The sequence below is a fragment of the Bison bison genome, unplaced genomic scaffold (genome assembly GCF_000754665.1).
Source record: "Bison bison bison isolate TAMUID 2011002044 unplaced genomic scaffold, Bison_UMD1.0 scf7180017864452, whole genome shotgun sequence".
NCBI lineage: Eukaryota > Metazoa > Chordata > Mammalia > Artiodactyla > Bovidae > Bison > Bison bison.
This window is the reverse complement of record NW_011495014.1, coordinates 9804000-9817954: the sequence shown is the minus strand read 5'-3', so window position 1 is coordinate 9817954 and position 13955 is coordinate 9804000. Positions and strand designations below refer to the sequence as shown.

The window sequence follows — 13955 nt, the reverse complement described above, 5'->3', positions numbered from 1 at the left end:
CGCAGGGCTGGAGGAAGCACAAGCTGGAATCAAGATTGCCAGGATAAATATCAATGACCTGAAACATGCCAATGACACCACCCTTATGGCAGAAAGCAAAGAAGAACTTAAGAGCCTTTGATGAAAGTTAAAGAAGAGAGTGAAAAAGTTGGTTTAAAACTCAACAGTCAGAAAACTAAGATCATGACATCTGGTCCTATCACTTCATGGCAAATAGATGGGGAAACAATTGAAACAGTGGCAGACTTTATTTTTTTGGGCTCCAAAATAACTGCAGATGGTGACTACAGCCATGAAATGAAAAGACGCTTGCTCCTTGGAAGAAAAGTTATGACCAACATAGACAGCACTTTAAAAACAAAGATATTACTTTGCCAACAAAGATCCGTCTATACAAAACTATGGTTTTTCCAGTAGTCATGTATGGATATGAGAGTTTGGACCATAAAGAAAGCTGAGCGCTTCAGAATTGATGCTTTTGAACTGTGGTGTTGGAGAAGACTCTTGAGAGTCCCTTGGACTACAAGGAGATCCAACCAGTCCATCCTAAAGGAGATTAGTCCTGAATATTCATTGGAAAGACTGATGCTGAAGCTGAAACTCTAATACTTTGGCTACCTGATGCAAAGAACTTACTCATTTTGAAAAGACTCTGATGGTGAGAAAGTCTGAAGGCAAGAGGAGAAGGGGATGACAGAGGGTGAGATGGTTTGATGGCATCACTGATTCAATGGACATGAGTTTGAGTAAAGTCCGGGAATTGGTGATGGACAGGAAGTCCTGGCGTGCTCCAGTCCATGGGGTTCCAAAGAGTCGGACACGAGTGAGCGACTGAACTGAACTGCATGATGACTATTTGTGTTATTGATACTGGTGCTGACATTTTTAATTTTTTAGATGTTTAATACTAAAACTACTCGATAAAAATAAATATCTGTAAAAATAGGAGTTCATATATCATAAAAAATTATTCCATAGATTCAGGTGGTTTGATCTTTAGAATAGTTGTATAGATCTGTTATATTTGTCCCCTGAAGGTTAACTTACCTTATCTTTGATTTTGTCAGCTCTAGCATCCAAAGGCTGGGTTTTGTTTTGTTCCTGATTACATTTTCTATTTCCTCCACCTGAGCTTATACTTTTCGTTTGTCCCACAGAACTTGAAGCAGTAGTGGACAGTACAGATGTGTTGATACCAGATACAGATGATGTACTGTTTCCATTTATTGATCCATTTACACCTTGAAAGTTAAAATAAATATGTTTATACAAGAGAATGTTATTCAGCATAAAAAGGAATGAAATAGTGACATATGCTACAATCAGGATGACTTAAAAACATTATGCTAAGTGAAATAAGCCAGACAAAAACTGTATGATTCCATCTATATGAGATATTCACAACAGGTACATCTATAGAGAAAGAGGGCAAGCTAGTGGTTGCCAGAGACTGAGAGAGGAAATAATAGGGAGAAACTCGTATGAAGTTTCCTTTTGGGGTGATGAAAACGTGTTGAAACTAGATAGAGGTGGCTGTTGTACAACACTATTAGTGCCTTTAATGTCACTGAATTGTTCTGTTTAAAATGGTAAATTTTACATTTATGTGAATTTCACTTCAATTAAAAAAGCTTTAGAAAAGTAATTAAATACAACTATTCCCTCTTTCAGGGCAAACTCCCAAACATCCACTTAAGTGGAAAGAAAGACAATAACAAACCATCTAAAATGGTATTATAATTTGCAAATGTATTCTAACAACAGTTATCAACTATGAAATATTAATGAAAATGTAAAAGAAAAAAGGTGTGCTAACATATAAATTTAATGCTTAATTAGAGAAGAAGTAATATATTTTATTGAGCAACATAAGGGAGGTAATGAGATACAGAGGAAAAGCAGTGGTGTTGGGAGTTAAAACCTGGGTTAAATTCTGCTATGCAATGTCAACATGTAAACAATACTTTCTTGAATAATTTATTTAATCTTGGCTGGAAAACACGAACACTTTCAATCTCACAGAGTTATTATAAAGATTAAGCCAGACAATGTGAAAGTGTCTAGCACAATGCTTTGTAACTGTTTCTAAATCTGAACTCTACTGAAAATGGTACTGAAATGAAAGGTAATACTTCACTCGAGTTAACATGGATACCTTTTTCAGGACCATTTCGATTACTTTTTCCAGAAGTCCTTGAATGGAATGAAGAAGAATCATGATTCTGGGCTGGAGGAGCAAACAGTGGTGGAATTCCCAGTAATGGTGGAAAGAAGGCTGCCCCTGCACGTGTATGAACATCTGTTGTTCGCCACCATTCTGCACCTCAAAGCCAAACACCAAACAAGCAAAAATATTTGGATTAACTTTCTAGTTAATTTAACAGAGCTTTTTATATTTTATTACTGAAGAAAAATTTCAGGTTTTATCTTGGAACAGAATTGCTGAATTACACATAGTTCTGACCATCTTTCTAATTATAAGATAACTGATTAGAAGTTATACATTCATCATTCTCCTCGTTAAGACAGTATCCAAGGTTCTTTACTTAGCAGCTTTTATGAATTCAAGTTTATGAAGAACAAAGGCAGTCTATAGGTTTTAAAATAAAATGGGAAAATTGAAATTAATATTAAAGAACTATTTAACTCTTTGATGACTTACATCATAATTTTTCTAAATTAGCAAAGAAAGAGTATTTAAGATTATTTTAATCTATTTTAAAACCTTAGAATGTAAGGCAACCATCTACAATCTATGTTAAGAATTTCCTTAAATTACATACAACAAAAATCTGGCTTTGATAAATCAAATGGTTTAAATAATAATACAAATACCTCTGTAATTCAGCATATCTTGAATACCTTTATGGAAGAAAACATCTATACTCAAACAAAACAACAGAGATAGCAAAATCAATGTCTTTTTTTGTTTTTGTTTTTGGTTCAAAAAATGAAAAGTGCTTCAAAGATTTCCAAAAACAAGTTGCCATATTAAACTATAAAAGACTTACAATAAAGTTTTTTTCCTTAAAGTTAATTTTAAAAAGCCTGAATTTTATTTATACTTCCTCTTACAAAATATACCTGAAATTAAAAAAAAAAAAAATTAAAAAAATTAAAAAAAAAAATAATGTCTTATCATTGAATGCAATTTAGCTATTCAAACAGTGGCTTTTAGTTAAAACTGTTAGAAAATGAGAGAAGCCAAATTTTATAGAATACATTATTTAGGGAAAGGTTAAGATTAAGAAGAAACCTGAAATAAATCAAAGGACAGTCTTATATTGCCTCATCTAAAATCTTGGAAAGAATACTTTCCAAATGGCTAACCAGCTAGATTACCAAGTCAATTACTACCTTTTAGGCTAATCTTCCAAGAGATATGGTACATTTTTCATAGACTTGATAATCACAAAAAATTAGAGGAAAAATCCCAATAATGGAGTATGGGAAAATTCAACATTGTCAATGTATTGTATTATATGATCTTGAGAGTTTTTCTAAGAACATCTCTTCATTAAAACAAGATGTAAAGTTATGTGCACCTTCATTATCTAAAGACAAAAGTCTAGCTTAAAAGAAAGCGAAACGTTCATGGTAACTGACATTCTAATGTCTAAAAATCAGTATAAGCAGAAAACTGCAAAAGCTATTCTACTGCACTGCAGGAAGTCGCTGCTAGTGAAATGACACCAATGTATATTCAGCAGTGCCTGAATGATGGGAACTGAACCAAGAATAACTATACAAAACTATCAATCATTTATCTACTGTTAAGATGAAAGAACTGTATTTAGATAGAAAGAAAAACTATGTTTTGGGGGCTTGTATCAGTACAGCCGGAATCTATTGCTATTTATAGGTTTGAAAACTTGGTTCTATTTAGCTGATAAAAAAGGAAATACCAGTTTCCTGAAATATTCATATTATTTAAAATAGAGTCTATAATTAAAGCAATATAGTTGAAGGTTCAGACTTTGTAAACAACCAACAAATCGGTAAGGTAATCAAAGTATCATAAGACTCAAATATTTTAAACATAATCAAACTCAGAAAAAAAACATAAAAATGTACTTTAGAATATCAATGGTAAATAAGCACACAACAGAGATTAGAAAAAAAACACAACTGGAAAACATACATGTTATAAATTCAAGTAAATAAGATCAAATAAAAAGATGAAAATGGTAGCACTTCTGAAAACAAGCTTCACAAATGTCTAATATTTCATGGGAAATAACAGAATTTTTGTTAAGTATGAATTATTTCTTTGTCAAATTAAGAAAAAAACAACTTAGTCACAAACCACCTTGTTGATAAATGAAATTTACAAAATAAGGATTATATAAACCAGAACATGAGGAATTTCTAAATGTATTCAAAGGCAGTAACTGCATGGTAAAAACATTAATCATATTCCATTGAAAGAGTCTATTATTTCAGAGGATATACTGAAACACAATTTGAACCCAGAAGACAACAGAATTTAAAAATCTCCTTGAGTTGATACAGCCAAATACTTCACAAAAATTCATAGTAATATAATATAAAAATATAATGACTAAAATTATAAATATTTTAAAATAACTTCCCATGAAATATTATTTCAATATAAAATGGAAGTAATTTTATTATACTAATATACATTAAGTAATTTTCACATTGATTTAATCACCTGAAATGCAGACTAGTTTAGAAGTGTGTAATATTTTAAAATCAACTATTCCTGATTTAAAATTCCTAGTAATTTCTTCTTTTTGTGTTTTTATTTAGTAGGTGATTTGAAAATTTTGGCATTTTGGTTACCCTTCTAAATAAAACCAATTATAGACAATTTAAGTTATATAAAATGTACAACTTAAACAAATGAGTCCTCTAAAACAAAGCATATTCTCTTGGCAAAAAAGCATGCTTATACAGCCATACTGTTATTTGCCACTAAAGACTCTGTCTTATAATTTTCTATTTATCCATCTTCTAAAAACTATAAGAAACATAACATAGACAATGTTAGTGTACTCCTAAGTGCTTAGCCTAGTGCACAGAACATAGATGCTCAAAGAAGTCTGTACAATAAATGGATGAATGAATAGCTTATATGAATAGCTTATATAGATTAGGGAAGTTATTGCATTTTTTCCATACAGTGGAAATACCAACATTATTGAAGTTGAGATGAGTAATTCTTTACAACTGTTAACCATGTTTCAGTACAGAAGATAATTGATTTAATAATTCAATAATTACATTGTGGTTTAGAAATGCTCAAAAGCAATTAATACTACATATATATCAAACTACATCAAATATAAGAAATTGTGTTAAAACAATTTTTAAAATTTAAGATACTAGCAACTATATTACTATTACCTATTTTAATTTTTTATTCAGCAACCTATATTTCAGCAAATATCTACTGATTACTCATCTTGCTAGGCAACCGTGCTCAGAACTGCCTAAAATAAATTCCTATTAGTATTTTTAAAGCAAATGTCAAGACTTTGTTTGACTTTTACCTTTCTAGACACATTATTCCTTCTCACCATCCCTTTTCTGAATTAAAGAAATAATATGACTCAAAAAATGAGTCATATTAAATATATATTTAACCATCTTTCCATCAAACAAGATACTTGATTAGTTTTAAAGAAACTCTTAACAAGAGAAAGAATCATGATGGCTACCAATTATGTACTAATTATGTATGCTGAACACTGCATTCAGCACTGGACATGGATTATCTCTCTTAATCTTCACAAGAACCCTAAGAGGTAGATACTATTATTATCATCCTCATTATTCACGTGAGAAACCTGAGGCTGAGACGTCAGATTACTTGTTCAATCAAGGTCACACAGCTGAAAGCTAACAGGCCTGATTTAAATTCAGACCTACTTGTCTCTGAATTATGCTCTAATAGTAACACTAAATCATGTATCCTTAACTAAAATTTATTAAGATAAAATTAATCACTGGAAACATATTAAAGCTTAGACTTTCAAAATAATATAACGAGAAATCATAGCATGTTTGTCTAAGTTAAGCTTTAATTGGTGTCTTACTGGACTCCTGAATCCTCATAATCTGGGATAATTCTGGTCTCCCTCCCATGTAAGTGGTGCAAATCTATGGTTGTTTAAGTAAAATATGAAAAAAAATAGAAATTTAAGAGCCAAGCTCATCTTACTTACAAACGCAGAGAAATGAGAACTCAAAATAAAAGTGTATTTATTCATTATAGGAACTGGACTTTAGTTTTTCACTGAAAGTTAAATAATTTTTTTTAAAAACCAACTAAAACTGAGAAAAATTAATCAAATTTTATACTTCTAAAACACATACTTTTCTACTTCAATAAAAAGCATGATAAAAACTTGGCTTAATTATTCACTTTTGCAACAGATGCCTTTTGTTTCAGCTTAGCATTTGAATAACTAATTACACTGCCGCACAGCCACACTATGTGTTTTATTATTTTGCACATGGTAAAAAGGACTGCGCTAATTCTTGCACGTGAGCTTTAATATACCAGGCATAAGACTATTCTTTTTGTTCAGTTTAATAAACAATTACTGCTTGCACATTTTCAAGCTTTCTTCCTTTCCTTGAACACTGTTTGTAATAGATGTTTACCTGGAAAAGACGCTAGTTGGGGATGGGCGGCTAAGGCTGTGGGTGTACCAAGTGTCCCCAAACCACCAAATTCTGAATGCCCTGAGCTGGCTGAATGTAGACCAAAGACTGGGTGGCTGACCATTGGGAAGGCACTCGACACTGTGGACAGGTTAAACGGTTGATCCCCAGCTGCTCTGAATAAATGTCCTGGGAGGGAAAAAAACACACTTAAAGTTGTATTATAAAAACATGAGATTTATCTGATTTCAGCATTCATAGTGTGTTAAAATTTATAGTTTATCTATTAAATTTCTATTATACCTTTTTTCTTTTGCATTTCTGTTCTTCAAACCCTACAGAATAAAATGTTTCTAGAAACACGAATATTCTCTAAAAATAAGTCAAATGAATGACATAACTTTATAATTTTGAGATTGAAAATGATGCTTTAAGTAAGTAATTTTCATGAATTATATAGTTTTACCTGCAAAAGTGAGGCAAACTTTCTGCTAATACATGTACGTTAATATTTTATCAGGAATTTTTTACTCATAAGAAGGAAGATAAAAAAACATCCTATTAATACAAAGTCGAAAATTAATCAAATAAATCCAGAATCTGTCACAAAGTCATTACTCAAATTGTCATACTCTAGACAAAGAGTTCCTAGTTTCCATGTACTAGAATTGAAGCTATAGTTTCTATCCAACATCTTTAGGTGAGGAGGGCTGATGCCAAAAAGGATTATATTTCTAGCCTGATAAAGCAATACATCCAAGAGCGTAAGTATTTAATAAATAAACCTACTAATTTGTTTCTAAACGCATTCGAGGCTAGTGATCAATATAATAATCATTTTTAAACATTGTGACAATAAGTTCATACTCAGTTCAAATGTGACTTTTTTCAATCTCTACATTTACTCTAAAGAGAATGTAGTACTAAGTGTCATAACCCAAAGTTGCAGTGTTAAACAATCAAAAACACAATGAATTTTTCATTCTTTGTACGGATTTGGCAGAAGATTTGTTAATACTTGGAAATCTTCTTTTTACTTCCAGGAAATAATTAAGTTTCCTGATTTGACAGTATGAAAGCAGAATATAAAAACTCACACTCTAGGCTACCATAATTTACTGTGTGAAACTATTGTGCTCTGTGTTAAAAAAAAAAAATAAGGCTTCCTTATAATCCTGTTTACACCAGACCTGGCTACGCACTGCAATATAGTTTGAATAAAGTATGTTTGAAGTAAATTTAAAAAATGCAACTTAAAAATAAGTATAGTTTTCATTATCATTTAGTTATCAACAAAATCTCTCCTCTTTGCTTTTTTATTCTCTGAAAACTAAGAGGAAGTCATCAAAGAGATCAGAGTGTACTCTCATTGACTGATATAAGCCCTAAATTCCTCATTGAAATAACACTGTATTTTCACTGAAGTAGTAAGATTTAAATAGATGATTACATCAAGTATATCTTACATCAATCAGCCTTCAAGGTAAAAAGTTCTGATGAAGGCTGAGGTCCCACTATTACAAAGCAGTTAGTAGATCTTATAGGGAAGATACTCAAGAGTCTCTACAAGTAAAGCCCACAAATAAAACTGTGAGGGAGGAGGGCAGGGAAGGACATAAAATTGGATAATATTTTCTTAGTCAGCCAATCTTAGTTTCTGTTTATCAAAGCCTAAACAGAAAATCTGTGAATTTGGTACTTTTTATCTAATCAGAATTCTAGACTGCAATTAGCACTAAAATTAAGTCAAAACAAAACAGAGTCTGCTACTAGAAACAAGGGAAATTACTCAAGTATCACTATTTTTAAGAGTATTGCTATGGTATCACAAAGATTATGTAAATTTTGAGTGGGGTGGCGTGGGTGGGCAATAGAATTCTCAAAGACCCAGCTAATTTCTCTAAAAAAATGAGCCTATATATAACATTAAGAACCATTATTTATTTTCACATGTGATTGCCTATAAAATCCCCAATTCTCACTAATCAATTCAGCTTCTGAAATCACATGTCCTTAATCAACTGCTTATTTATAAGCATACCGTGGTCAGTTTCATTTTCCTCTATATTAGTTTTCTTGATAAACAAAATAAACTGAACATTCAGTTTGTAGATTTTAGAATCATTTTAACTTATATTTTACAAAATAATAATTCTTAAATTATATTTGTCAATTGTATATATGTATTAATAGCAGTGATTTAATACAAAAAGTTTTGTGAGGTAAACTCAAAACTATACAATATATTATAAAAACTCAGAACAGATTGAAATTATAAAGGATCAGAAACGGATAGAAATATTTCTACAACAGAAGTTAATTGTTAGCAGGCATTCTTAGATGGATAGTCAGAACATTTTCTTACTGTGAAGAAATAAATGAGCAAGGTTTACCTTGGCGTCTCATGAACCAAAAACATGAGTAATATCTAAATGCAGTTGTCACTCTTCAGCAATAATTAAGAACAATTTTACACAATTTGATAATAAAAAGGTTCTTTTTTAAAAAATGTATTTAGTTTTTAATTGAATGTTAACTGCTTTACAGAATTGTGCTGGTTTCTGTCAAACATCAACATGAATCATTCTTTTTCTAACTCTAAAAAGTGTGATAGCTAGAAAGAGCTGAATATAAGATTTCAACAAAATACATGCTTTACTCACTGTAGATTCAAATGGGAAAAAAAGTAGTTTGTACACAGAGTTATATCTATGCTTGACAAAATTACGAAGAGGCTACCTTACTCTATTTTCTTATTCCTTTTTAGAAAACTCCTGGTGAACATAATTGAAGCATAGAAAGTACTCATGTGACAATGGAATCTATAGGACCTATTTATTCCTTGTTGATAAGAAAAGGTTCACTTTTGTATATAGTGAAGATCAGGCCCACATTACACTGTAATTATAATCATTACACTGATTATAGTGATACTATGCATTATTAAGAATACACATCAAAGATTTTCTTTGCTATACATGGATAAAGTTATACCACTGAAAGGAAATAATTTACACTACATTTAATAATCTTTACTAAATTTTGCCTATATAGCAATATAGAAGTCAGTGATAAGAAAAAGTATATCTTTCTCATTAAATGGCTTTGCAATTCTATATATATTAATAATTTAAATACTATTTTCCCACACTTTTTATAAAAACAGCTACTAATTCCATGTAAAAACCTTTCAGAATTATTCTGATCTTTATTCAAAAGTTTCTAGTAATTCAGACATTTCATGAACATATTTAATTTCATATTAAGTACAGGTGCTATGCTTAGTACTTAGCATACAGGATAAATAAGACATAATCCCGAGCATTAATGAACTCAATGATTTGAACATAATTTAGGTAGTGTAAGACTCTGGGCTCCAAAATCACTGCAGATGGTGACTGCAGCCATGAAATTAAAAGACGCTTACTCCTTGGAAGAAAAGTTATGACCAACCTAGATAGCATATTCAAAAGCAGAGACATTACTTTGCCAACAAAGGTCCGTCTAGTCAAGGCTATGGTTTTTACAGTGGTCATGTCTGGATGTGAGAGTTGGACTGTGAAGAAAGCTGAGCACTTAAGAATTGATGCTTTTGAACTGTGGTGTTGGAGAAGATGCTTGAGAGTCCCTTAGACTGCAAGGAGATCCAACCAGTCCATCCTAAAGGAGATCAGTCCTGTTCACTGGAAGGACTGATGCTAAAGCTGAAACTCCAATACTTTGGCCACCTCATGAAAAGAGCTGACTTATCAGAAAAGACCCTGATGCTGAGAGGGACTGGGGGCAGGAGGAGAAGGGGACGACAGAGGATGAGATGGCTGGATGGCATCACCAACTCAATGGACATGGGTTTGGGTGAACTCCGGGAGTTGGTGATGGACAGGGAGGCCTGGAATGCTGCAATTCATGGGGTCTCAAAGAGTCGGACACGACTGAGCGACTGAACTAAACTGAACTGAAGACTTTTTCACACCACAATGTATTAAACAAGTTAGTTAACATTATAATATTATGAACTGGTATTGTCACATACAGAAATCAGTAACAGATCCCAAATACCTAAAACAATGTCTTGTACAGACTAGATATATAATAGGTATCTGCTGAATGAATCGATTTATTACTCATTAATAACAGAAGGTGTACATGCATGGGACTAATTCCAAAGACTACGAAATTGTTTTGAATTTTCAATTAAACTTTCAAGGATCCTTCTTACTAGTTTCCTTTTGTCTTACACTTAGGCAACCTCAAGTCCTAACTTTTTAAAATTACCATTTGGCCTTTTATTTCTCCTTGATTTCACTTAGGCCACATGCTGGATTCTATCACACAAAACGCTACCACTCCAAGATCTTAAACTCTTATATTTTACTAACCATGGTTTCTGCATTTCCATTTCCATATTTCTCAGCGTGCCTTTCGGTCGCCCTCAGTCTTCTACCACTTGACCCCATCTGTCTCCTTCCCTCTCAATTCCATCTCACCATCACTCCTCATTAACCTTGAAAGAAAATTCGTATACTTGTCTGTCCACTTCCTCCTCAGTTCTCAGAATCTTTAATACCTTGCAAAGTCTAAGTCTCCCTTCCATTTTGTCTGTAAAGGACCTTAAGTTTTCCTAACCACTAGATTTCAATAATCTCTGCTCTTCTCATTCTTAACCTGACTCTATAAATCTGGCATATGATTGCCTCTTCCTTATTAAAATCCATTTTCACCCTTAAGATCCAGGTCATGGAACTATTTTCATATTCTTATTAACTATATTTTTCAATAGTACTACTGTGTGCCTTATTGGATTTTCTTTTGTAAATATAAGTAAGATTCCTTAAGATTTTTGTCCAATTATCTCCTTCTTCCACTTTTATGCTTTCTTCCTCAGTCATTTCACGTACTTCCACTGTTTTAACTATCACTTCTATGCACATGAATTCTAAACTAGGATTTTAGACCTTGAGCAAAAACTGGATCTTGATCATCTCAATAATCTGCAATACTTGGCATAATATGAAATACAAGTACTTAATAAATGTTTTCCATTATTATATTTTTGGACACATTATTTATATAGACCCTCCATGCTTATATAACATGCGCTTTGACTTCTTTTGCCTTTTATAATCTTAACTATCCTTTCATAATAATTTCAAGAAAATGTACTCCAAGAAGTATCCCTGAATCTCCCAGATAGATATGTTTTGGACGCTCTTTGAACAATCATGATTATTCACAATCTTTTATCAGACCATCGCTTGGGTATAAGGTTATAAAGAAATGAGCCATTTCTTAATCATTTTTACTCTCTACAAAACACTGCAGAAAACAAACTGCTAACAGTTTCAGGGACAACACTTTATAATACTTGCTGTGGATAACTCTAAAAATGGTAGTTTTCAATTTTCTGTTTCTCTCTTCCTTTAAAAAGCTAGAATAACCAGGAGTCATTCTTTAAGTGATAAAAATATACCTCAGTTTTCCCCTCTGTTTCAATTATAAAAAGCATTCACAATGTTATTAAAAGCTCTTTGGGTACTTAGAAGCTGATTTAATAACATCTATGAGCGCCGAATTCTCCAAGCCAGGCTTCAGCAATACGTGAACCATGAACTTTCAGATGTTTAAGCTGGTTTTAGAAAAGGCAGAGAAACCAGAGATCAAATTGCCAACATCTGCTGGATCATCGACAAAGCAAGAGAGTTCCAGAAAAACATCTATTTCTGCTTTATTGATTATGCCAAAGCCTTTTGACTGTGTGCATCACAAGAAACTGTGGAAAATTCTGAAAGAAATGGGAATACCAGACCACCTGACCTGCCTCTTGAGAAATCTGTATGCAGGTCAGGAAGCAACAGTTAGAACTGGACATGGAACAACAGACTGGTTCCAAATAGGAAAAGGAGTACGTCAAGGCTGTATATTGTCACCCTGCTTATTCAACTTATATGCAGAGTACATCATGAGAAACGCTGGGCTGGAAGAAGCACAAGCTGGAATCAAGACTGCGGGGAGACATATCAATAACCTTAGCTATGCAGATGACACCACCCTTATGGCAGAAAGTGAAGAGGAACTATAAAGCCTCTTGATGAAAGTGAAAGAGGAGAGTGAAAAAGCTGGCTTAAAGCTCAACATTCAGAAAACGAAGATCATGGCATCCGGTCCCATCACTTCATGGGAAATAGACGGGGAAACAGTGGAAACAGTGTCAGACTTTATTTTGGGGGGCTCCAAAATCACTGCAGATGGTGACTGCAGCCATGAAATTAAAAGACACTTACTCCTTGGAAGAAAAGTTATGACCAACCTAGATAGCATATTCAAAAGCAGAGACATTACTTTGCCAACAAAGGTCCATCTAGTCAAGGCTATGGTTTTTCCAGTGGTCATGTATGGATCTGAGAGTAGGACTGTGAAGAAAGCTGAACGCCTAAGAATTGATGCTTTTGAACTGTGGTGTTGGAGAAGACACTTGAAAGTCCCTTGGACTGCAAGGAGATCCAACCAGTCCATTCTGAAGGAAATCAGCCCTGGGATTTCTTTGGAGGGAATGATACTGAAGCTGAAAGTCCAGTACTTTGGCCACCTCATGTGAAGAGTTGACTCATTGGAAAAGACTCTGATACTGGGAGGGATTGGGGGCAGGAGGAGAAGGGGACGACAGAGGATGAGATGGCTGGATGGCATCACTGACTCGATGGATTTGAGTCTCAGTGAACTCCGGGAGTTGGTGATGGACAGGGAGGCCTGGCGTGCTGCGATTCATGGGCTCGCAAAGAGTCGGACAGGACTGAGCGACTGAACTGATGAGTGCCAAAGAATTGATGCTTTTGAACTGTGGTGTTGGAGAAGATGCTTGAGAGTCCCTTAGACTGCAAGGAGATCCAACCAGTCCATCCTAAAGGAGATCAGCCCTGGGATTTCTTTGGAGGGAATGATACTAAAGCTGAAACTCCAGTACTTTGGCCACCTCATGTGAAGAGTTGACTCATTGGAAAAGACTCTGATACTGGGAGGGATTGGGGGCAGGAGGAGAAGGGGACGACAGAGGATGAGATGGCTGGATGGCATCACTGACTCGATGGATTTGAGTCTCAGTGAACTCCGGGAGTTGGTGATGGACAGGGAGGCCTGGCGTGCTGCGATTCATGGGCTCGCAAAGAGTCGGATGGGACTGAGCGACTGAACTGAACTGAACTGAAGGATGCTGTGGCTTTAATCTTCTTATACAGCTGGGGGTGCTGTTTAGATTACACCCTTGGTTTCACTGTCAGGTTTCATAACTCAGTTGGTAAAGTAGCTGCCTGCTATGCAGGAGACCC

The 13955-nt window shown here is 33.8% G+C and overlaps 1 protein-coding gene across 12 annotated transcripts in view; it reads right to left on the bottom strand.

Moving 5' to 3' along the window:
• Nucleotides 1–13955, bottom strand: part of BAZ2B (bromodomain adjacent to zinc finger domain, 2B) — a 203641-nt gene that overhangs the window by 125475 nt on the left and 64211 nt on the right. For 10 of the 12 annotated variants that reach the window (XR_826954.1, XR_826955.1, XM_010858992.1 and 7 more), the window contains exons 3-5: nucleotides 6634–6822; nucleotides 2156–2323; nucleotides 1048–1241 (exon numbers count right to left, since the gene is read on the bottom strand). Coding sequence is in view for 10 of the 12 variants with exons in the window: in XM_010858992.1 (XP_010857294.1) it covers nucleotides 1048–1241; nucleotides 2156–2323; nucleotides 6634–6822 (551 nt within the window). In the remaining 2 variants the exon portion in view is untranslated. The remainder of the gene's footprint in view (nucleotides 1–1047; nucleotides 1242–2155; nucleotides 2324–6633; nucleotides 6823–13955) is intronic. The other 2 variants (XM_010858994.1, XM_010859000.1) reach the window with 1 other exon arrangement.